This window comes from Ostrea edulis, chromosome 2, assembly GCF_947568905.1.
Source record: "Ostrea edulis chromosome 2, xbOstEdul1.1, whole genome shotgun sequence".
Lineage (NCBI taxonomy): Eukaryota > Metazoa > Mollusca > Bivalvia > Ostreida > Ostreidae > Ostrea > Ostrea edulis.
Window position 1 is genome coordinate 77,286,930 of NC_079165.1, and position 25,853 is coordinate 77,312,782.

General features: G+C 34.8%; 1 protein-coding gene and 2 long non-coding RNA genes across 3 annotated transcripts; 1 reads left to right on the forward strand and 2 right to left on the reverse strand.

Moving 5' to 3' along the window:
• Nucleotides 1–8,037: 8,037 nt before the first annotated feature.
• On the reverse strand, nucleotides 8,038–11,836 carry LOC125680448 (E3 ubiquitin-protein ligase TRIM36-like). Its single transcript, XM_048920050.2, has 2 exons — nucleotides 11,294–11,836; nucleotides 8,038–10,799 (listed from the first exon to the last, which is right to left on the reverse strand). The coding sequence occupies exon 2, from the start codon at nucleotides 10,788–10,790 to the stop codon at nucleotides 9,102–9,104; it is 1,689 nt and encodes a 562-aa protein (XP_048776007.1). The 5' UTR covers nucleotides 10,791–10,799; nucleotides 11,294–11,836; the 3' UTR covers nucleotides 8,038–9,101.
• A 4,539-nt stretch (nucleotides 11,837–16,375) lies between these two features.
• On the reverse strand, nucleotides 16,376–23,688 carry LOC125681105 (uncharacterized). Its single transcript, XR_007372157.2, has 3 exons — nucleotides 23,492–23,688; nucleotides 17,208–17,243; nucleotides 16,376–16,684 (listed from the first exon to the last, which is right to left on the reverse strand). It is a non-coding gene; the product is annotated as an uncharacterized LOC125681105 (long non-coding RNA).
• On the forward strand, nucleotides 20,755–23,833 carry LOC125681104 (uncharacterized). The gene is made up of 3 exons (XR_007372156.2): nucleotides 20,755–20,794; nucleotides 22,437–22,465; nucleotides 23,520–23,833. It is a non-coding gene; the product is annotated as an uncharacterized LOC125681104 (long non-coding RNA).
• Nucleotides 23,834–25,853: the final 2,020 nt, after the last annotated feature.

Sequence of the window (25,853 nt, forward strand, 5' to 3'; positions counted from 1 at the left end):
CGACCAGATAAGAGCTTTTTAAGTTTTGGAAAAGGGAAAAAGTCACATGGGGCCGCTAGATCTGGAGAGTATAGTGGGTGTGGCAAGACGATAACCTCCGACGACTTCAAAAATTCCTTCACAAGCTCAGATGTATGTGATGGAGCATTATCATGAAGTAGACGAACATGTCTAAATCCTGACATAGGGCGTCGTTTATGTTAATATTTCTTGAGCTTTTTTAGTATAACATCTCGGTAATACCGACCTGTAACACGTTTGCCCTTCGACACCGGAATTTGTACGGCTATACCATCACATGAGAAGAATATGCAATAAAGAACATTTTTTGTGCTTATGGTTCCTCTGGCAACTACAGACTTTCTACCGTGTTTAGTTAGCCATGTTTTGTTTCCAATTGTTCTTACTGGTTCGAAATAGTGAACTTATGTTTCGTCACCAGTAACAATGTTTACAAATTGTCTTTGATCGAATTTGGGAAACATTTTGAGTAATTGCTTAGCGGTTTGTACTGGTACCCGTATTTGGTCATCTGCCAATATATGCGGTATCCATTTAGCAGAAATCTTTCATACTTTCAAAAGACGCTTCAAAATGAAATGCACCCGCGATAGCGATATGCCAACAGCTTTGGCAATATCACGAATCATGTATCTGCCATCATTTTCAATAATTTTCCTGACTTTTGAGACATTTGGCTTGCCTGTTAGAGTCACAGATCGGCCAGATTTTGTTGTATTTTGACGAACTCTGTGTCAGTCAGAAATTTCTCTCTCCTACGAACTGTCTCATAAGATAACTTATCAGACCCATAAACTTCCCCCAATTCGATAAAAATCTGCATAACTGAATGACCAAGTTTTATGCGATCTTTTATTTAAGCTCTAATTTCTTCAATATTCTCAACCCGTTTCCCAACCATTTTTACAACAGTGGTCAAGGACTGGCTCTATTGAAATGACTATAAGTTTAAAAGTATGTGAAGCTGAAGGCTCCTGTTTATACCGTTGGAAAGGTATTAAATAGAGCTATTGATGAGAATCATCATCCACTAAATCATGCAAAGCGTTATCGCGCTGTGGTATAATACACATTACATATCGAAAAGCTCTCGTATTATGCGCTTATGTTGCTTGGCATGGGAAACAATTAATAAATAGATTTCCCCACTTTATCGGAAATATAAAATTTTAGGAATTAAAATGTGCACATATATTTTATATGCCAGGGTCCTCTATACGTTACACAAAATTATGTTTTATGGACAGCTAGAATGATATACACTTTATATTTATTTCATTGCCGACATAAAATTTCTGAAATACCTCATCATATGGTAAACCACAAACTTATATCACTAGAGGAGAAGCTTATTACTGATGATGGAACCATTAAACTAGAGAATAACTTAGTTGCAATAGATAAAAATCATAGTATGCCATTATCTACTATGTACTATTCCACACGTAACATTGGCGTATTCTTCAAAGAGGTAAATAAGAACTTACTCATTGTGTACAGATTCTTACTCTTTAACCCACTGATTAAATATTTCAGTATTCGCATTTGGTAAATAAATTAATCTTTTCTACCCCCTCTACCTTTTCTCTATCTTTTTATCGGTAACGATACATCGACATAAAATGAAAAGCCTTTGATTAACCAAACTTACAGTTATATCTTTTCAATAACTAAAATCCATTTTCTCTGACACAGTAAGTAAAGTAGCATGGTTTATGTTAACGTTTTCGGTGCATCTATCCCAACCCTAAGCTGTCAACAGGTTCCACGTCACTTCGGCGTGAGTGGTGGTACATTACAATGTAACTGCTTTCAATCCGCTGTAATATGTCTTTTTGTTTATCTAATTAAGAAACAAATGTCTAAATTGTTTGTGTATATACAGTGTATATAAACATTGGAAACCAGGGATGATCTCTTTAGAATTGGTTTCGCTTAAATACCCCATCACACAAACTTAGACACATATCTTACTTTTAAAGTGTAAGTATACATACAAAAAGACAAGTAGTATCATTAGTAGAATAATTCATTTTTTATTTGAAAGTATGTCCATGTTATGTCATCACAATTCACGTGATACGTCATGACAAACTTTTTGTCTCCATCAGTCTTAACCGCATTGTCCCTTGCACTTTCCGAATTTCCTTTCGCACTTGTTGTTGCATTCCAATCGTTTGGAAAGAGGGACACCGGAGCAGTTGCTGTGGCAGTTGTCTCTCTGGGCTCTACAGCCCTTATTACAGGCATTAGCAGACACTGTGGTCATCACCAGACCAATGACCAGCAGGGCAATCAAAAATGTCTTCTGAAAACAGAATTTAACATCAAAACTCAGGATATAGACATTATTGCATTTAGATACTGTCATTAGCCATGTCTGTCTTTGGCCGTCTTGATTGATGTTGTTTTCTTAATATGTAATATCAGGCAGACATATTGTTTCTTTTACATTGAAAGTTATCATCTATTGTAAGTTTTGCATTACATTTTGGTTGAAAATTATACTAAGATCAATGTATTTGAAGGACACCTACGTTCATTTCTGCTGCAATGGAATATCTGAAAAAAGATCCATCCTTAAAAGTGAATTTTATAGCATAGAAAAATATGGGTAGATTCTTTTTACTTTAAGAGTTACACCTAGACTTTGAATTAAACATTAATGACCATGCTTTTGATAGCCTAGTTGTTATAATGCTCGCTTCGCAACTGGGAAGATGGTGTTCTGAGTTTAATTTTCTATCCCAGGGCAAATTTAAGACGCTAACATAGGCAGTTACTTTTTCCTCGAAAAGAGGTGAAAGATGAACAGGATGAAGAACCCTCCATTGTTATGATCTTGATCGCCATATATAGTTCAACTACAACTGGATACGTCTTAATTAGAGTGAAAAATTGATCAAATTAAAATTGATTCAACAAACTAAAAGCATTTAAAATTTGTCTAACTTATTGATTATTATGGAAAAAAGAGCACGGGTATTTATCGTAGTATTATTTGATTTATAAATGGTTCATCATGTTTAATTCTTGAGCCAATAGAGACTAGCGGTTAGATTTCTCGCTTTGTACACGAGAGGTCAGTCTCTTGGTTCCGGTGCCACACCAAACTTATGACGTTTTACATTGGTAAAACATCCTGCAATAGAAATCCCTTCGGATATTACCTTAAAACAGTGGTCTAGTGACTCGGGAGGCTTGGAAAAGATAAAGAACCCTCAATGGTTTGTTCCCAAGCACCAGGTATAGTTCAATACTTGTGTTCTTTACTTGTTGACATCTCTGTATGAAAGAGAAATCCTAGTATACAAAACAAAACTTACCTTGATTCAGAGTTTTGGATCTAGATGGAATTGAAAATGCCTGCTCAGCTTTATATAGGAGAGCACGGAATACTTGATTAATGGATGTTTACCGAATATAGACTAGCTGTGATAAAATATTGAAACAGATTGTCCCATAATTAAAGTTTATAATTGGCCAGTGACCGTTACATTATATTACAAGTCGCAATTTGATGGTCGTTATAACGATGTGATTTAATACGACCTGTTATTAGAATCTATTTAGAACAGGAGATTGAAGGTAAATCATTTGAAAAATACTTTGCTTGTCCATACCAATTCTACGTCAGTTGAAAAATATTCAGAATCGCAAAGGGAATTTCAAACTCCATGCCCTCAAATTGTTTTGAAAGAAATAAAAGATTTGACGCCCATGAACGTCTGTAAAATTCACAAAACACTGAACTAGACGTCCCCCTGAGTTGAACAATCTACTATAACGGATATTTAAAATTAATTATCGTCTTAAAATTATCAATTGGTTATCAAGAAATCTAAATTATTATCATTTTGAAATATTCTGAATTGATTTTCATTCAAAAAATGCGAAATCTTATTTTGCAAAACAATATACTGTTCTCTCGCAAATACTACTAATAATTTTCCTGATATAAATAGTATTTTAATTCCAATATGTGTGGAATGTCATTACAAACTGACAACGAAGATAATAGAAAATGTATATTTAGATTAGATCAGTCAACAGGGAGTGCTTACTCCACCTAGACGCCTGATCCAGGAGTCCGTGTTTCCCAAATCTTAATTACGTATTTTATTGGGAATAATAAAAGTGGACTCTGTTCCTAATCAAACAGAATTAGTTCGTTTGCATTCGAAGAACGTTAGTGGATTAATGAACAATTTAAACTATTACTGTAAATGAAATGCCTCCCCCCCAAAAAAAAATTATATCATTAGATAAGTAAAATACAGATGAATGTACGACAAGAAAGAGATTGTGAATTATTTTTGATTATTACACATACATAGATGGCTAGACATAAGTGTTCATTAAAGGTTGATATTGTCCTTTTCTATATTGCACAACCTTAACAATTATAGGGTCATGTTGTAGCTGGTAGACGAAATTTGTTATACATTTAACATCATATTGAGATTAAATATGAGTAGCAATGATGTGTTTGCATTGTTCAAGAACATTTTTCTATAACAGATTAAACACAACCTTAACAATTACAGATTAAACGTTACATTCAAGGGGTTTGCGTTATATCAATTTCTCCCTATTTCAGTTCACACAATATAAATACATGTATGCTGATATTTGCTGATACTTTCTTTCTTTATAAAGCATATATTCTACAAACATCAAAACAAATATAGAACGGGACATTTTGATAAGCTGACAAAGTTTGCAACAACATTGTCTTCGTTTGTAAGGCTCATTATTACAACTGTATTTTAAACGAACTTGGCATTAATTCCACTTTTGGTAATATACAATTATGGACTGTTTAGCAGGAAGACATCACAAATTATCAGGTCTTGGCATCGGCGCCCTCGGGTGATAACCCTACTCAGACCTGATAATTTGTGACGTCTCCCTGCTAAACAGTCCATAATAGTTTTATTATCCTGAAGAAAATGAACGTTTAAAAAAACTATCACACATTTATTGACTTGTACCATACTTCTTTTTTTTATTATCTAAAACGTCAACAAATTCGTAAAACTTTCTCTGCAGACAATTCTTATAACTTTTCAATAGTTTTCGAGTGGTGAAACCAATGTTACCCTCAACTACATGCACTATTTTGTTTTACACTTAATGTGATTGTTAAACATTTATTAGATGTAAACCAAAACACTGGGGTTAGAGAGAGTTAAACGAGAGAAAGCTTTCAATTGTGACGTCACAGTAGAATGACGCAAAAACATAACGTCATACGTAAACATTTCGTAACGTATTTCAAAACAAAAACGTAAACATCAAGTGAAATGCAAAATTGCAATTGAATGGGAATATTTTTCTTCTCAATTGTTAATTTTAACCTTCACTGTTAACAACGAAGTTATTGATTAACGATCGCTTTCTCCCTTGTGTCATTAAAATTTATCTTGTAAAGGGAGACAACACAGTTGTCACCCTGCGCGTGAAGGAGACATCACGAATTGTCTCCCTCCACGTGACCAGCCCTCAACCAATGAAATTGACTGTATTATTCTGAAGGATAATAATCGCACTTATACTCCAACTGCCCTTTGAAAAGATGAAATTATTCAAAACCATGCTTCAGTTTTAGACACATTTAATATCCCAGTCAATGGGTCGAATGAATATGAGTTACCGTACCTATACTGGATTCCTAAACTACATAAAAACTCTTACAAACAAAGATAAATTGCTAGATCCAGTAAGTGCTCTACCAAGTCCCTATCTTTGCTCCTCACGAAAATATTAACAGCTGTGAAGGAGGAACATAAAACTTACTGTGCGACTACATATGCCAGAAATGGTGTTAATCAAATGTGGATTATAAAAAAATCTGAAGAACTTTCCGTAAACTTTAAATCGCAAAACTTTTCCCAAATCAATAACATCAAAACTTATGACTTTTCAATACTATACACGACCATTCCTCACGATAAATTAAAGACTAGACTTTTTGACATCATAGACAGTTGCTTTTTCAACAAAAATGGAAAAAGAAAATATTCATATCTAGTGATCAGTCATTCAAAAACTTACTTTTTTAAACACCACTCTGATTCCACGCACAAGTAGTCTGGACTGATGTTTAAATAAAAACTGCTATATTGTATTTGGAAGCATTCAAATGGTTTGCACCAAGATGCGATTAAGTCTTTTCACCTGCAAATCGCCCAAGCACAGTGTTGATATTGTCAACAAATGAGCCAGTATTACGAAATACACAAAAATCACAAACTGTACAAACTCACTTTACAGCTAATGCACGAACATCGCTTATTTTAAATAACATTGACACAAAAAATTGGCAAAACGGCTCTCGAAACACAAATGAGGATAATATATCCCAATAGTGCAAGATTCAAATCGCCATCACCCGCGCACGGTTTATCAGGGTGGAATTTTCCAAGTGACAATATCGATTTTATTATTCAGCCCGTGGGCTGACTAATAATGATACGGAAAACTTCTAGGGCGCTTGCGTGGAATTGGATTTCAGGGGGAAAGTGACACAGAAAGCCGATCATTCTTTAGAAAAAGAGTCTGTAATAACAAGCAAAGCTCACGTCGCAAACGCGAAGAGATCGCTACAATGATTACACATTTGAGTCACGTGGTTTGTTCTGCATCAGCTGAAAAATGATGGGTATTACCCGTATATAATGCTTCTGGAACAATGTCACCGTAACTGCGGTATGCTTCATAGACAACCCCGTAGACGAAATAAATAAATAGTTTGGAAAGTACCACAAACGTGGTTTTTTTTTTTAAATTCTAGACAAGTTTTTTTTATACCTTCAGACGTTTTGTTGTTGAATAGTTTGAAAGAAAAGAAGAAAAACATCGCAGCTAATATGACGTCACAATGCAGTTTACATCGACCGCGTTAAATAAACACGTCTCAACGGATATGTGCCCTGTTCAAAACCTTCGAAGAGATTGGTTACTGATTCTTGGGATTAGGATGTCTTTGGACAGCAACCTTCGCATAATGGTTAGAGGTCAAGAAAATCAACACGTGATTTGCCAAGCGGTGTATGAAAGGTGAAGATAACGAACAGTGATCAATATCATAACTCCTATAAGCAATAAAAAATAGATAGTTGGGAACAGACGGACCCCTGGACACACCAGAGGTGGGATAAGGTACTTAGGAGGAGTAAGTATCCCCTGTCGACAGGTCACACCCGTCGCGAGGCCTATATCCTGATCAGGTGATGTATAAATTACATGTATACACGACGTGGACTGGACACATGGTGAGAGAAGCGCTCATTACGACAAATCGTAGATGAATATTCTTACAATGTTCAAAGAGCATTGATTTATTGAGTATCTAGAAAATTTATCAGGATTGAAAGGGATGGCCATGTATTTCGATATAAGAAGAATTTAGAAAAGTTTGTTTAATATATTATGCAAGTAAATGAAAGTGGATTTTCTGTGTTCACAGATTCGGATGAGGTTTACTAGTATATTATCTAAGCTCTACTATCATCAAGTCCCGCGGGAATGTGGGTTAGAACAGGTCCCCAGTACCCCGTTCTTGTCGTGAAAGGCAACTAAATAGGGTGGTCCTTTGGATGAGACCGCCAAAAATCGAGTTCCCGTGTAACAGCAGTTGTGGCACGATAAAGATCCCTCCCTGTTCAAAGGCCGTAAACGCCGAGCATAGTCTTAAAAGTTGCAGCCCTTCTTCGGCAATGGTGACGTCTCCATATGAGTGAAAGATTCTTGAGAGTGACTTCAAACAATTAATATACAATCTATCAATCAATACATTCATCTTTCTATTTTCTCTTCCTTAATTATGTTTAACTTTTCCCCCCTCTCCCAGTACGTAAGTACTCAGTGGTGGGTATATATACTATAATTAAAGGCTACACACAAAATACTAAGAAATTCCATAGTATATCGCAATATCTAATAAAAGGCGAAGATAACGAGTAACGATCAATCTCGTAACTCCTATAAGCAATACAAAACAGATATTTGGACAAACACGGATCCCTGGATACACCAGAACATCTTTATTAAATTGTATTATTTAACTTGTTTTTAGATGCTCATTAATGCAATTGTATATAAATAATTAGTAACACGTTCATATCAGTACCCAAAACTTACTATAATAATACAGATATTGAAAACTTTAATTAGTAAACAACAGCAAGTTAAAACTGTATGATCAACACACAGATCTACGGTCAATGCAATAGTTACACTTCATAAACACGTCTGTAATTAACACCATACTGGAATTAACACAAAGGTGAAATTAACACAGATCTACAGCCAATACAATAGTTACACTTCATAAACTCTTCTGTAATTAACACCATACTGGAATTAACACAAAGGTGAAATTAACAGAGATCTACCGTCAATACAATAGTTACACTTCATAAACTCTTCTGTAATTAACACCATACTGGAATTAACACAAAGGTGAAATTAACACAGATCTACAGCCAATACAATAGTTACACTTCATAAACTCTTCTGTAATTAACACCATACTGGAATTAACACAAAGGTGAAATTAACAGAGATCTACCGTCAATACAATAGTTACACTTCATAAACTCTTCTGTAATTAACACCATACTGGAATTAACACAAAGGTGAAATTAACACAGATCTACCGTCAATACAATAGTTACACTTCATAAACTCTTCTGTAATTAACACCATACTGGAATTAACACAAAGGTGAAATTAACACAGATCTACAGCCAATACAATAGTTACACTTCATAAACTCTTCTGTAATTAACACCATACTGGAATTAACACAAAGGTGAAATTAACAGAGATCTACAGCCAATACAATAGTTACACTTCATCAACACTTATGTAATTAACAACATACTGGAATTAACACAAAGGTGAAACTAACACAGATCTACAGTCAATACAATAGTCACACTTCATCAACACTTGTATAATTAACACCATGCTGAAATTAACACAAAGGTGAAATTAACTGTAATTAACTGTAATGATGGCTGCTTTAGAGACGCAATTAACATATTGGTTAGATGTGTAATTAACACTGTGTTTTAAAGATATTGGATCTTCTTGAGATAACCAGTGTCCTCAGCCACGAGGAGGTTGTCTCTGATATCCACACATAAACCTAATGGACGGCGTAATTGACAGTTCTGAATGTATCGGAGGAACTGTCCGTCCTGATCTAGGATATGGATACAGTCATTGTACCAGTCTGCTGTCAGAATGTGACTCTGGCTGTCTGAAGTGATGCCGACTGGAGTAAATGATTTCTTGGTATTAGAGTAATGACCAGTGTATCGAAATCGGAGTTTTCCTGACTGATTGACCACCACTACTGCTTTAGCGGCAATGTCAGCCACACATATATCTAGGTTCCTGTTCTCATTAATGTATTTATAACCACCAGATGAAAAGAGAGGTTGACCCTGTTCATCGAACTGAATGGTTTGTTTCTCTTTGGCGCCAGAGTAACGCACAACTTTGGATTGTTTTCTATCATCACTGATCATGGTAACCAGGAGATCTCCAGATGAGGTATTGCAGACATAGCGAGGTGTCCACCTTTGTCGTCTGAAAGGTATCCACTTCAGTAGAATGTCAGGTATCCACCCCTGTAGTGTGATCACGGTCTGTATCTGTTTATTCTTTACTAGGTTTACAGTTTTATTATTATAGTCAGTATAAACAAGATCGCCGTCCTGTGTCACTGTTATGTCCTCTGGTGTGTCCCCTGACTCGGTTTGTATTGATGTCAGTTGTGTACCCTGGAGGTTAAGAAGCTTCATGATTTTGTTATCTCCACATGTCCAGACTTTGTTTTCACTAAGACAGCTAACACTGCGTAGTCTGCATCCATATCCAGTGTCTATGGAAGCGGTGAGTCGCGGTTCATCAAGCAGTGGTTTAACTGGAGGAAACGATATAGCTTCTGGTGACTTCGATGTGTAGCCTTGTTTTTCTGTTATAATGGACAACGATGACATAGAACCAAACATTTTATTGAGGTGATCTTTATCTATTTTGGAAGGAGAGAAACTTGGTGATGTAACTTGAACTTTAGGGGGCAATTGTCGGAACTCGCCATTCTTAGATTTGTAAGTAGAGATTAGAGAGGCGTCCTTGGTGTTCAGTATTTTCTTCAGGTCCTCAATGATCTTTTTAAGTTCTGTAATTCTGTTTGTAATTTCATCTGTATTTTTATCTAAAACAGCCCTATGTTTATTTTTTATCTTCTCGATGTCTGATTTTCGTTGGTCAACAATGGCGGTTATCTCTCGGTGCAAGACTTCTCCTTGTTGGTCGGTAGCTGTTATCAGTTTCCCATAATTCGTTTGCAACTCGTCTTTCTCAGTTTGGAGATCGGAAACCATTTTTTCATATCGAGGATAAATTCTGGTCTCTAGTTCCTCTAAATTAGAGCTGATATTTTCAAGAACTTCACATAAATTGTGCCCTCTATGTTTTTCTGAAGCGCAGGTAGAACAGACAGGAATGTCACATTTCTCACAGTAAAGTTCACTGTGTTTATTCGCATGTTTCGGACATTTTGGGTAGCTAGGAGTAGACTTTCTTTGTAGGGAGGACATGACATTGTGTATTTTAGATAAATCAGAAATATGTTTCCCAACACAGGCGTTGCATAAGTCGACATTACAAGGTTCACAGCGACTTTGGGGGACAGTTTTACAGAGATCACACTGTAGGACGTCCTGGGCACTACGCCGGGGGTGCAGCATTTCTGGTATCTGAGTCAAAAAAGTTCACATTAAGACTAATCATTCAATGAAAGGTGAAGATAACGAACAGTGATCCATCTCCTAACTCCTATAAGCAATAAAAAATAGATAGTTGGGCAAACACGGACCCCTGGACACACCAAAGGTGGGATCAGGTGCCTAGGAGGAGTAAGCATCCCCTGTCGACCGGTCACACCCGCCGTGAGCCCTATATCCTGATCAGGTAAAGGGAGTTATCCATAGTCAAAATCAGTGAGCCAATAACGGCCTAACAATCGGTAAGAAGCACGTCAGACAGCATTTGACCCAATGATAGGTTGTGTTGACGAACTATATCGTTATAACGACCATAGAATTTGCGAAATGCTGACTTCAATCGAGACTATTGAAACCCCTGTACCATCAACTTGTTTTTCAGTAGCTTGTCTTGGTTTAAAAACTGACTATACGCAGAACAATCTAATATTCTTAGATACAATGAAAATATAATCAATAATACATACCAAAGATACAACCCCTCCTTCATCAGAACTGCATACATTATGATCAGTGAAAGCAAAGGCAGATCTTTCACATAAATTATATTTTGATCATTGAAACAATGATCTCATACACTTTTAAACAGTTTTATGGCACTGTGATAGGCACACATGGTTTTTCCTCAGCCGTAAATCCAATATGGCCACCCTGATATTTAGACATTCTTGTACAGGTTTAGTCATGTGGTTTAAATGTGCGGCGTCAGCTTGTATACTCTAAAAAATAAACGCCACGTTTCAAAGTTCACACATCGATCCAGTTTACACAAGTATTATTTAGATAGCTATGTCCTTATCTGCCGTCAGAGAGCAAAATCCAATATTCTCTGTTGATTTATCCCTCGCTTTTAAAACAAAGTCAACAATTTTAAAAGGGATAGAGAAACATTTCAGATAAATTGAATCAGATGCTTTGTGAGGAAAAAAAAAAAAGAAAAAAAAAAAAAAAAAAGAAGGACCCTTCCCCTTTTCATGTTAGTCTGAAATACATGTTTGTACAATGCAATGCACACTGTACCTTGATTTTACGTAAAATGTTGACAATGGAGCTCGAAATTGGACCTCGAAAATGTAGAGAGGTAGGATACCCGAAATGATGGCATGCCGGGAAAAGACAGGGTGAATTTTCAAAACGACATTTACTCAGTCTTATCAAAGGAGTCCAACAAACGTCTAAATTTGGACTCGGATACATTTTCTGTTGAAGATCTCACAAATATTACTGACACCAATAAAGCACAATACATATATCTGGTGTTCAGGAGAGGAAACATAAAAATAAAATTATGCTCTGTAAGACAGGCTGTTTGTTGGAATGCTTCTTCTCAAACTCGGAACGGGTCTTTCTCTAAGGTATATATAACCTTTTTTAAGATGAATACTTTATATCATTTTCTATTTTAATGATTTTCAATTTCATGTTGTCTCCTTGATGACATAGTGGCCCATGGGTCACAACAGTTGGACAAATCCATGGTGATATCTTTTATAACAATGATAACTATAATGTAATTCTTATTTTAAATCAAATATTGCATCTTTGGAATCTTACTTTATCATCACCTCTCTTTCAAGTTATGTGACCCCTTACACCTGCAATTCCACCATACATGTAGAATCAAAGTTGAAAACATTCTTAGATAGAAGGAAAAAGTGTGTGTATGTGCATAATTCATGTCCACTTACATACATACCTATGGATAAAGTGGGGTGGGTAATTTTCGTAGAAAATGTATATAAAACGGGGAAATCAATTTTAGGTTTGAAAATGAATAGAATTGATTATATTACCAAACATTGAGAGGGAGAGGGAGAGTTGGGGAACGGAGGGTGATTGCATGATAATTGCTGCTCAGGTGAGTTGTGGTTTTTTTGTCACTTCTTCAAAGTAATTCGAACTTTGCGTGGATTATCAAGGAAGTGTCAAGGATCATAGCTTGTGTGCAATCTGCCTTAACACGTCATGTTCCGCGTTTCGCAAGATTTAATACCATTACTGTTGCCCCATAGCTCTCTCTCTCTCTCTCTCTCTCTCTCTGGTTAAACAATATAGAACCAACCAATCCATATCTATGTAGCAACATTCCATCATTAACTGCGTAGGTATGTCTCTAAACTAACTCGATTCACGAAAGCGTGTTCTGCTGATGATCGATTTTTAAAGTAAGAAAAGCTACTCATAAATAAATGATTATGCAAAGTTTACAACAGTCTCTTTAAAGTCAGCATTTCGCTATTTCTGTGATCGCTATAATGATCTTCGTTATAAATGTAACCTAACGTTATGATGAATCCTGTCAGTCGTGTTTCATAGTGTTAAGTCGTTTCTACTGATCAATCTCTAAGTTTACCTGATCAAGATACAAGGCTTATGGCGAGTGTGACCGGTCAACTAGAAATGCTTACTCCTCTTATGCATCTGTTTTTTCTAGGGGTCCGTGTTTGCCCTACTCACAATTTTGTATTCCATTGTATTGTATAGCATTTATGAGATTAATCACTCTCTCATTTTCAGATAAATATATATGTCATACGGGATAAAACCCAAAGATATTTAATGGGCACATTCAACAGTGTGAGTCTGTTAAAAGGATGGCTAAATCCTTGCTAGAAAAATGTTAAATTGGTATACTGTATTAAAATTTTACACCCTCGTGAATCTTACACATTGCCATGATACAAGGGATCTAACAGCAAATAAAAATCAAAGTACTTAAAGTACTCGTGGGAGTTGAACATTGTGGAAATTCAGTTAGAAAAGATAGTACTGGAAGGGAAGGGGGATAAATGACTGAATATTATCATGATTTTAGATACAAATCAACTGTTGTTGTTTTTCAAAGCGTTACAACAGCAAACATGGATAATGGAAGGCCCATGGGCCACAACGCTCCTCGAGTAACTGAAGTCGTGTTGTTGTTTTCTAGAATTTCACCCCTTTATATTCTCATGAAAAATGTGACCACATATTATGGCCCAAACATTCAAATCAATATGGTTATCAATGCCTTGCAGTTATGAAGAAGTTTTCCCCCTGTATATATACATTCAAGTTTAATCCTAGTTATAGCTAATTCTAAGGATTCATTACTTGAAAAGGTAGTCCAATATGCTAAACTATCACCTGAGTATACTACAGTCCTGTAGAGGATCAATGGAATGGTAAATAATTGTATAATAACTCAAAATAAATGAAATGCAAAAAAATTAAAAATTGTCGGGCATCGGAAATGCACAAGCCGAGTTCCGCAAGGAATGGGCATAGAGGGAACCGGTAGAAAAGTTTTCAAGAATTATCAAGCAGGGAGCAAAATTTTGCGTACATAAATTTCAGCCGACTTAAATCCTTTGTGACCTTGACCTTTAACCCTTGACCAACATCAATAGGCTTCTTTGTCTCATCAAGGGCGATAATCCATCTAAGTTTAATTGAGATCCTATAATTTGTTAAAAAATTATAGTGCAGAAAACAAAATTTTCTCCAAATTTCAGTCTATTTATAGCCACTGTGACTTTGACCTTGTGACCCCGGAATCGATAGGCTTCTTGTCTTACTTAATCGATCTAAGTTTGATTGAGATCCTATAATTCGTTCAAGAGCTATGGTGCGGAAAACAAAATTTTCTCCAAATTTCAGTCTATTTATAGCCAGTGACCTTGACCTTTGACCTAGTGACCCCAGAATCGATAGGCTTCCTCATCTTACTGAGGGTGACAATCCATCTAAGTTTGAATGAGATCCTATAATTTGCTCAAGAGCTATGGTGCGGAAATGAAATGTTGATGCGTGCCCGCCTGCCCGCCCAAAGGCACTTCATCAGATCATAAGCCGAGTTCGACTTCATCGCAACTCCGTTAAAGATGAAACACTAGTCAAATAATGTTATTTATTGCCAAGGTATTTGGGATATTATACTGTGGCTCAAACAGGGGGTGAATGAACCTGACAGTATGGAAAGCATATAGTGGAATCAGACTTGTAATGCTGGAAATCTATAGTGATTAATAAACTATACATGTACAAGATCCATAACTATTTTTTTTCTTCAGTTTGTGAGGGAGAATCCTCATGTCTCTTTCATCTGTAGACAAATAAACAATGTGTTTTGACCAGAGCAATTTCCAATCCTTTTTGCAGCATAAATTCAACATTGTGGCAACTGGGTTAAACTTTGATAGTGAAGTAATACATGGCAGCACCTTATCCCATGCTCTTAAAATTTCTGTTTGACACACACTCATGACATCCACTCAAACATTCCAGAGTGCAGCAAATACCCATTGTAATAGGGGATTCAAAATGGATAACTGGTACAAAATATGGTACATACTATTCAAAAAGGATAATGAATTTGACATATTGATGTCTTGGAAAAGGAAATTCTGACATCGGGGCTCTGAGCGTTTTCAAACATTGTCATTTGATAAAAGTGTTCTACATTTTTAAAAATAGAGATTAATATGTCTTTACATACATAGGTGAGAAAGTTTCCATTATTCCTAGCCGAGACATACCATGTATGCGCAAAAAATTCATAAACAAATATCACACTACTCACGTAGAAAATGTGGACCTTACCGTCATCAAGTGCAGCGAAACACGCCATTTCGAGATTATAGTCGACGAAAGCTCGTTAACAGTAATGAATAAGGTACACTCATTTTGTATCTATTTTGTGACTTTCTTTATTAAAAGGAACAGTTCTCTAATGTGTAACGTGCAATTACTACGTAATTCAATAACTTGAAGCATGAAGCAGTTTCACTTTGCCACCGGATATAAGAAATTTTATTTCGTATTCCGATCCCAATCGAAAGTGTTTTAATTCAATCTACATGTAACATCAAGCATTTTTTATATCACATTAAAAAAAAACCAAATATATACACATACACAATGTTGTAGAGTTATTTCTTGTAAATTTTCTGAGGTTTCGCACCATATTCGATATTTCGCGCCACGGTGTCAATAGGGCTTGTGTGCAGTTGTCGTTCGTTTCCCTATCAATGTTTATAGGTGACGCTGCGCTACAAACGACAACTTTTATTTTTCTATGTCTATCAGTATCAATTTGATCGAAAGCTTGTATTCAAATTAATTTGAATACAATATCATTGCATTTATTTACATGTCAATTATCAAAATTAGATTAATTCAGAAAAGTTACATGGATTATTTAATGGCGGATGTTTATAAAAGTTTATGTTGATTTACCTAGGAGTAAATCAGCTGACACAGAACCCCCGCTGACGACCACTATACAAATCAATACAAATTACTGCGCAGAAAAGTGCGTGATGACCCAAGGAGATTGAACATAGTTCAACTCCCAATTATTCATGATATTTTTTCAATCCACTTACTATGCTAAAAGGCTACAGTTTTGGAATAAAATTTTAAAAAAAACGTCAAAAAGAAGCACATAAATTGGAAGGTTTTTTTTTTTTTTTAAAAATACATCTGCATATGAAGTCTTGACACCAAATTGTATATCCAGACTTCTAAGTCCACTGACTTGAAAGTCCGAGCTTAAAAACAAATGTTTCTGTGACGAAAATGCATATCATTTATTTTTTACTAAGACATTTCAAACATATATAATTCTCTAGGAATTTTTACATGTTTTTCACTATTTAAGACTTCCAAGGTGTGGGCCTGTTGTTTTTACAGCTCCTCTCACAAATCGATAAGGTTGTCTCGCACTTGTTGCTGCACTGCCTTTTCTTCAGGAAGGGAAGGTTTCTGCAGCCCAACTGACAGACGTTACGTGACTTCTGACATCCCACCTTACAGGTGACAGCCAGCGTGGTGGACACCATCAGTCCCACCAACAGAAGCGTTGTCAACAGTCTGGTCTGAAAGAATTCAAAGACTAGTGAACAGGTAGCGATGTAAAAGATGAAGATAGCAAAGAGGTATTAATCTCATAGATGCTATAAAGAGTACAAAATTGAGAGCAGATGTAGCGATGTTGCCCAAAATATGTACCAAAATCATAATACCTCAATACAGTTATTTTCATCAATTTCTTTGGCACGTAATATAATATTTTAAAAATTACCCCTAAATCACACTGGAAGTATATATATCTTCTATAACCTGATGTTATTTCTTGGTTCACACAGGAGGTATATTTATCTTCTATAACCTCATGTTATTTCTTGGAGATAACGGTGTGGTCACATTCATAGAACAATTAAACGACGGTGATATTGAATAATCAAGCAACGGAATAAATTACTTCGCTAAAATGGTTAAACGATTAGAATAGGTCAATAAACCCTATTGATTACCAATGTTTATGCTAGGATTAAAAACCCCATCATGTTGCGCGAAGTAGTGCATCGTATCTAAAATTAAATTGAAAGTTTTACTTACATTCATTGTCCCTTGATGCTTTTTCAAATCTCAAATCTGTGGTGAATGAAAATTGTAATATGTCAATAATATGATATAGAAATACACATCAACACTAACTAATATTTTGTAATTTTTTTTCATAGATTTTGTCTTATGATTATAATTTAAACAGTATTTTATTATGAATAACATAATAAGAATTAGGCAGCAGGCAATGCCTATATAAGCCTTCTCCTCTAAGGTACAAGGTAAAGTCCACATAATTATACACACAAGAAATTACAATATAGATATGAAGTAAAAGGATAATAAGTCATTCCAAAGATAATGATTATATAAGTATTATGATTTCTTGATATGAATAATAGGCTAACAAAATAGAAATGTGGGGTGGTTAATGGGATCAAAATGACATACAAAAGAGAAAAAATTAAATCAAAAAAAAAATAGTGGAAGAAAAACGAATAAGCACAACAGGAGATAAAAAGAGATTGAGAGTACCGACTCAAACATGATAAGAATAGACATGCATAACAAATACACATGTATTAAATGCATTTTAAAAATCTTTTGCTTTCTATCATATATTTCTGAACATATTCAAAAATCTTTATGTTATCTTTGAACCCAAGAGTCTCATCACCACTCAGCAATAACTTTAATGATATGGCAACTTGTAGTTGCATTGCATTTATGGATTCTAAAAGAGCAATTCTTTATACTGAGTACTGAACACATTCAAAGAAAATATGATAAGCATTATGATTATCGAGTCTTTTAAGTAATACCTCATAATCAGAGAAAAGAAAAGATAAACAGAGGGGATATTAATATATGTTTACTTTGTCTATATAATTGGGGATAAAATAATAAAATCATGAGGGTAATTTCTCGCTTTAGGCACCCAATTCCACCTCTGGTGTTTCCAAGGGTCAGTGTTTACAGTTCTCGATTGTATATTCTGTATAGGATTAAGAGATAGGTTACCTTTGTCTTTATTTTGCATATTAACCTCTTCCTTCCATTATACCCCCACAATGCAAACAAAGTGTGTATTATTATTTTTTTAAATCCCGTAATATGGAAATGAATATTATTATAAGAAGGATTGGTGTGAAATGAAAAGATGAAGATAACGAACAGTGATCAATCTCAAAACTCCAATAAAGAATACAAAATTCAGAGTAGGACAAACACGGTCTCCTGAATATACCAGAGGTGGGATCCTGGTGCGTAGGGAGAGTAAGCATAATATGCACAAAAGATGAAATATATCTAGTACATGTATATGTGTTGCAAAACGAAGAAGACAATGGAAAATATACACTTCACTGCAATACATTTCTCAGTAAATGTGAATTAAGAAAAATGCAAAAGTGCACTTCTCGTTCACGAATTTACGATGATATCAAGCATTGTTAATGTTTGACTTATTGTGAGTAAAGTTCTACCGTTTTATTGGACAGTGGAAATATCAGCTTATAACAAAAATGAAGATTTATGCAAGTTTTAATTTTGCATAAAAATGTTTATTATCCAGGGATGTACATTTTATATCCTCGATCTTTCAGAAACAAAAATGTTGACAAGTAAAATTAAGACGGTACGATATGTTCTTTTGTTAGCAAAGTATGTCATGTTCTAATTCTATGATTATTCGGACTGGGGATAAAATGGTCATGCAAAGGCGTGATTGTTAAAGTATTTTGATAAGATACGTCAAAATGATATAAAGATGGGCAAAGATTAATTATTTAATACAAACACCTGTGAATATTTAATGATCACCATTCACCATACTCGATACAAATTGATTTTGAAAAAAAGATGATGAAACTGAAAACTAAATTTATGTTTTTATAAGCAAAATGAACGCAATGTACCCTATGGAACGAAATTTGATAACATGATTCCTCAAATAAGTCCATAATAGTAGGGGGAAATTTGTATAGAGTCATTTAGGGAGAGGTAATATCTTTCAACTTTTGAATCTCGTAGAAAATTAATGAGACTTTTTAAAAGGAATTTTATATTTTTACTTATTGCAACCAAAGTAAGCCAAACAATTATTTCAACCCATGCACTGAGTCCAACTTTTGTTCGTATCAAGTGTCCTTAATTCTTGAAAATAAGTTCAGTTAAGCTTAATTACATAATAAAGAGAATGATGTTGATACTTACGTGAAATCTTTGTACTGCAGGGAGTTGTTTTACGGCCTGTATCACGGACCTTTTATACTGTACCACAATCGTTTCATTACACAGGTACGTCATCATAAGTTGTGAATTTTGTAACATCTCTCTCCCATTAACCAACCAAATGTCTAGACTAAGCGAACTTTTAAACTTTTAGCACTCGTTTCCATTTAGTCATCATCATAAAATATTATCGTGGCGAAATACTTTTATCTTTGTAATATATATTTGGCTATTTTATAATATCTATGCACTAATATACATGTATACAATTTATTAAAGATATTTTTGCAAGAGTTTAGATTACAAGAGAAAATTATTGAATAATAGAATATGTTAGAGTGATTTCAACAAATGCAGAAATACCTGACGTAATATATTATTTCATTGTCAGGTACTTGTGCATCGGTAGAGATCACACTAAAAAGTGTGCAATGATGCAAAACATGCTAGATCTTTGTACGCTAATATAAATTACACTAGATGTTTGTATACTAATATAAATTACACTAGATGTTTGTACACTAATATAATTTACACTAGATGTTTGTATACTAATATAAATTAAACTAGATGTTTGTATACTAATATAAATTACACTAGATGTTTGTATACTAATATAAATTACACTAGATGTTTGTATACTAATATAAATTAAACTAGATGTTTGTATACTAATATAAATTACACTAGATGTTTGTATACTAATATAAATTAAACTAGATGTTTGTATACTAGTATAAATTACGCTAGATGTTTGTATACTAGTATAAATTACACTAGATGTTTGTATACTAATATAAATTACACTAGATGTGTGTACACTAATATAAATTACACTAGATCTTTGTACACTAATATAATTTACACTAGATCTTTGTACACTAATATAATTTACACTAGATCTTTGTACACTAATAGAAATTACATTAGATTTTTGTACACTAAAATATATTACACTAGATCTTTGTACACTAATATAAATAGCACCCTCGACTACTTAACTGATATTATTCTGTGCAAATAAAATGCGTTCATATTATGAATATATGGAACTATTTTGTAAAGCAATTTCACAACATTCGTGACTGAAATAATATTATTTTTTTTAAATATGAGGGATCCCGCCAACTGTACACAAATTTCTAGTACAATTTTATCAAATAGTCAAATAATGTACTACAAATAGTCCAACATGATAATGTTTGAAACTGACGAATAATTGAAAACGAGCGCTAAAAGTTTAAAAGTTCAAATGATCTAGACATATCATCGGTTAATGAGAGAGAGGAATGTTACAAAATTTACGATTTACTATGACATACCGCGGTAATGAAACGACTACGGTACAGTATAAAAGGTCTGTGATGCAGACCATAAAATAACTCCCTGTAGCACAAAGCCTTCACGTAAGTATCAATAATTTAATCTATGACTGTTTGATGTAAATAATGCTACAAACTAACCTTTTTCTATCATTTTAAAATTCTCGCATTTGTTTGCATAGAATATTTGAACTTTTGTCTCTCTCATTCTTTCTTTCTCTCTTACCCTTGTTTTGTTTTGAACATATTTAGGGCACCTGAGTAAACTCAGGTGACCTATTGCAATTGGTTGGCGTCCGGCGTCCGTTAACAATTGAACATTTTTAACTTCTTCTTGATAACTACCAGTCCAATGCTTTTCAAATTTAGTATGAAGAATCTTTGGAACAAGGGGAACATAAATTGTAAATTTCAGGTCTCCAGCACCCATGGGGCCATAAGGGAGGGGCAAAAACTGTCCAGAATTGACCAATTTTCAAATATCTTCTTCTCGAGAACCGCATATCTGTAAGAAAAATTAAATGCTAAGTGGTGGAGAGCAGGAAGGCCTCTACCAAAATTGTCAATTTCATGATCCCCGGGGTAGGGGTTCTGACCCCAGGGCGGGGCCAAACTCAGTATATAGTGTTTATGTGTAGTAAAAAAAAAAAAAAAAAAAAAAATAAAAAAAAAACCTTAAATAACATCTTCTTTAGTGCTAAATTGAAACTAAATGGATAGAGCAGATAGCCTTTTACCAAAATAGTAAATTCGATGATCTCCAGAATAAGGGTTCCGACCCCAGGGTGGGGCATCACTTAGTATATAGTATTTATGTGTAAGTTTGCTGATACTGTATAAAATCTAAATGCATACTTAGGAATAGCAGAAAAGGATGTACAAAAAATGGTGAATTTCAATCAAAACCCAGAGCTATGACTTAGGAATGAGTCCAAATCATTCATTTGCTTTGATGTTTTAATGTTAATACACCTATTATTTAAAGCCTTTCATCAGTGTATGCACTTTTGAAGGCAGTGAAGTTTTAAGAACACATCTTGTTTTATACTCTTGCTGAACATAAGAATTTAGCTTAGATATTCAGAACAGGATTTTTTTCTAGATTTCATAACCCATGGAAGTAGTGATACTTTTTCACTAGTATTCAGGTGACCGATAAGGCCTGTGGGCCTCTTGTTTATTGGTGAAATCAAAGGATTGGGAACAAGTACTAACAACTTACATGTCCCTCCTAAATTATTACAATATTTCATGCACAGTAATAATTAACAGGTAAATTGTACAATGAGCATGGTATAGACTCCTACTTATATTACTACAGACAAGATGACTGATTCCTGAGTTTTATTTAGTAGGGGTGGTATGGTATAGACTCCTACTTTTATTACGAGACCAAATTACCGGTTCTTGTGCTGTATCCCTTAGCAAACTAAAAACTTATTTCATATCTTTGTATTGGTAACTTTTACATTGATGATATGACTTTTTATGAATACCATTTTTTACATTTGTATTGATGATACGGAGTATGTAACTTTTAATGAGTATAAACTGGTGATATAACTTTTTTGAGTCTAGATTTTGATTCCAAGTTCAAAGGTCAATTGTACGTTATAATTCCTGTATCAAGAATATAACACAATGAAATAATTAACAAGACCTGCTTGTATGTGTGTGTTTATTTATTACAATAAATAGAAATGTATACATTTTGCATTCTTCACAGATCTGAGATTTCATCAACGTACAATGAACGTAAGTAAAATTAAGCACTGCAAAGAGTAACATATCTTTTTAAACTTGCATTTAATATGTAATTTGGTATTTCTGTAAACAGGTCCTATTTTGGAAAAATGAAATAGAATGTTTATTTCAAGATAAACATTTGTAATAAGTCGGGCTGGATGATCCATTCTTATTGTTTAATCAATTTGGTATAGTTTAAATAGTTTTAGGTGTGTCAGTCACAGATTACCAGTTGAATATGGCAGATTTTTTAGAATTGATAGATCTGATAGATTAATGTGATATCTGTAATGCAAATGAAATTGGAGATGAATACACTACAATTTTAACCGTGAATTTTTCAATAATGAAAGAATTAACACCTTAGCTACAAATATTTACAAAGTTAGAAATGCTATCAGTTTTGCAAATTTATTTAATAGTGATGACAAGTTTACTCTTATCGGTTTGGCCAAATTTTGTAGAATTGTAATGTCAATATTCAAAAAATGATATTCCTGCCACTAGCAACCTGACAATTCTACTGTACATATGTTACGTTTTTATTCATTCATTATCTGTTTGTTACTGTTTGTTTCATCCGTTTGTAATTTCATGTCTCATGTGCAACCAAAAAGTGAAATAAAGTTTCAAAGTTTCAACGAATCTGCCTCCGTGGCCGAGTGGTTAGAGCATCGTGCTCAAAATCACACGGCCTCTCACCTCTGTAGGCGCAGGTTCGAATCCCGCTCGCGCCGGTAAGTGAGAGAGTTGCCCAGTTTATTTTCGGAAGATCGGTGGTCTCTTCCCTGGTACATTATACATTGTACATTTATCTGGGTTCTCTCTTTCACCAATAAAAACTGAGCGCCTCCATATAACTGAAAAAATTGTTGAGAGTGACGGAAAACATCAATCAATCAATCCAACTTTGTTGCTTCATATTCAATTAATGACCACACTTTAATCTTCAAGAAATCACATCAAACTGTCCAGTTGTAGAATACAATTATGACTCATCTGTATTAAGATAATGATTTGAATCAATATTGCTACCTGTTCACTAGTCTTTGAATTCTTTCAGACCAGACTGTTGACAACACTTCTGTTGGTGGGACTGATGGTGTCCACCACGTTGGCTGTTGCCTGTAAGGTGGGATGTGCAACGTCACGCAATAACTGTCAGTTGGGCTGCAAAAACCTTCCCTTCCAGAAGAGGAGAGACTGCAGCAACAGGTGCGAGACCAAATTTTCGGGTTGCACGAGACGCTGTGAAAACAACAAGCCCACGCCCTGGAAGTCTTAAATGGTGGAAATCGTGTCAAAAAAATTTCCTAAAGCAATCAAATGTGTTCGAAATCTTTCTTAATATGAATAAAGATTATGCAATTTTATCACAGAGATATGTGTGTTTAAGTTTGAACATTCAAGCAGGGTATTCAATCTAGTGTCAATACTTTCATGTACAGGTATAGTCCAGATCTCTCTCTCAGATTTTACGTTTCCAATATTTAATATTTTTAACGTTTGTCATATTTAATTTCGAATACATGAAATAACTGAAATAAATGTAAAAGGCCATTTCATAACATTTTTGTCATAATGAATATTGAAGATAACGAACAGTGATCAATCTTATAAATCCTATGAAAATAAAAAGAACGCCAAAGACGGACCCGCGGACACACCAGAGGTATTTGTTGAAATTGAACTTGTTTAAATATTGTCAACGAACGAAGTTTCACAAATATGGTGACAGTCAGGGCGCTTATATATATTTCTCGCCGCTCGCTTAGAACTGGGGTTTTAAGATGTGGTTTAAATGTGGAAAAGGAGCAATTCCCCACATTATTACAAAACAATAATGGAGACTCGGAGACATATGATCATTGTATAAAATGCTTTCTGATGTGTAGAGTTTGACATTTCTTAATTGTTCGAAAGGATGTATTTTTAAAGCGGCATACATAAAAACTGAGTCGATGTGAGTGATAAACTCGAGTGTACTTTCGAAATGAACTCCAAATCTTATTCAGTACGATTATTTTTTGAGGATCAGGAATTTGAGCATTGAGCACCTGTGGATTTAGTTGATATTTTCTCTGATGCGTTTCCATGAGCATGTAATTCGTGTTAGAGGGATTCAAAATTATCCAGATCTGTGACTACCGAGTTGCATTTTCACAAGTTTCATTTTGGAGTAAAATGTCAATAGACATTTGTTAGCTGATCTGGGTTTTTTTTTTATATTCTTAAGAAGCAGATGTTAATCAACAATTTCTACATGAGAAGAAAAAATTTCTTACTGCGGCCTTCAAGTTGACATTTAGATGTATCAACGACGTTTTATCTATTAACAGTAATCATTTTCATTCGTATGTATATTCAATATATCCCTGTGAACTCGAGATAAAAGACACCACAGACTCCTCAACATCTGCCTCGTACTTAGTTGTTCATTGAAAATGGATATTAACGGCAAACTAACAACTCAACTTTATGACAAACGGGATGGTTTTAGCTTCTCCATCGTCAACGTTTTATTTTTATTTTGTAGTAATATTCCATTATCACCTGCATGCGATATTTAAATCTCTCAACTAATTCGATACACAAGAGCTTCTGCGTATGATAAGGTTGTTGTTTTTTTAAATCGAGGCAAGCTGCTGACACAAGTTGATGTTACAGGGGTTTCGACAGTCTCGTTTAAAGTCAGCATTGAACGTAAGTTTATGGTCGTTATAATGATCTAGAGTTTGCCCATATATCATTGTGTCAAATGCTGTTTGATGTTTTTCATATCGATTATCAGGTCATTCTTGATACACTGATTTTGACTACAGATTACTCTGTTTTCCTGATCAAGACATACGGCTCAGGGCAGGTGTGACCGGTCGACAGGGGATAGTTACACCTCCTAGGCACCTGATCCCACCTCTGGTATATCCAGGGGTCCGTGTTTGCCCACCTCTTTATTTTGTATCCCTTATGGGAGTTATGAGAGTGATCACTGTTCTCTATCTTCGCCTTTCACATTACATATCTAATTATATCACGGAACATCTGTTCATTTCCGGAGACACGTGTGCAATTTCTCCGTGAAAATATTTCTCAATTCTTAGAAAATGGATGATCGAGCATTCATGAAGCGATTTCCAACGTGCTTTAAAGTTTATTAACTGGTCGCGGTAGCTCAGTGGTAGAGCTTTCGCTCTTTCAGATATGACCTGAAAACAGAGGTCCGGCGTTGGCACGTGAAAGAACCCTCACTATCACGGCTCTGAGCGCTATGCTTAGGTTTATTGTGGTTCTTCACCGACAGCTTGTGACGTTTCAATATGAATGAAATCTTCTCAACGAGATGTAAAGCAATCAAACAACCGATTAAAACTGACAGTTAGATCCGGTTTCCAATTGC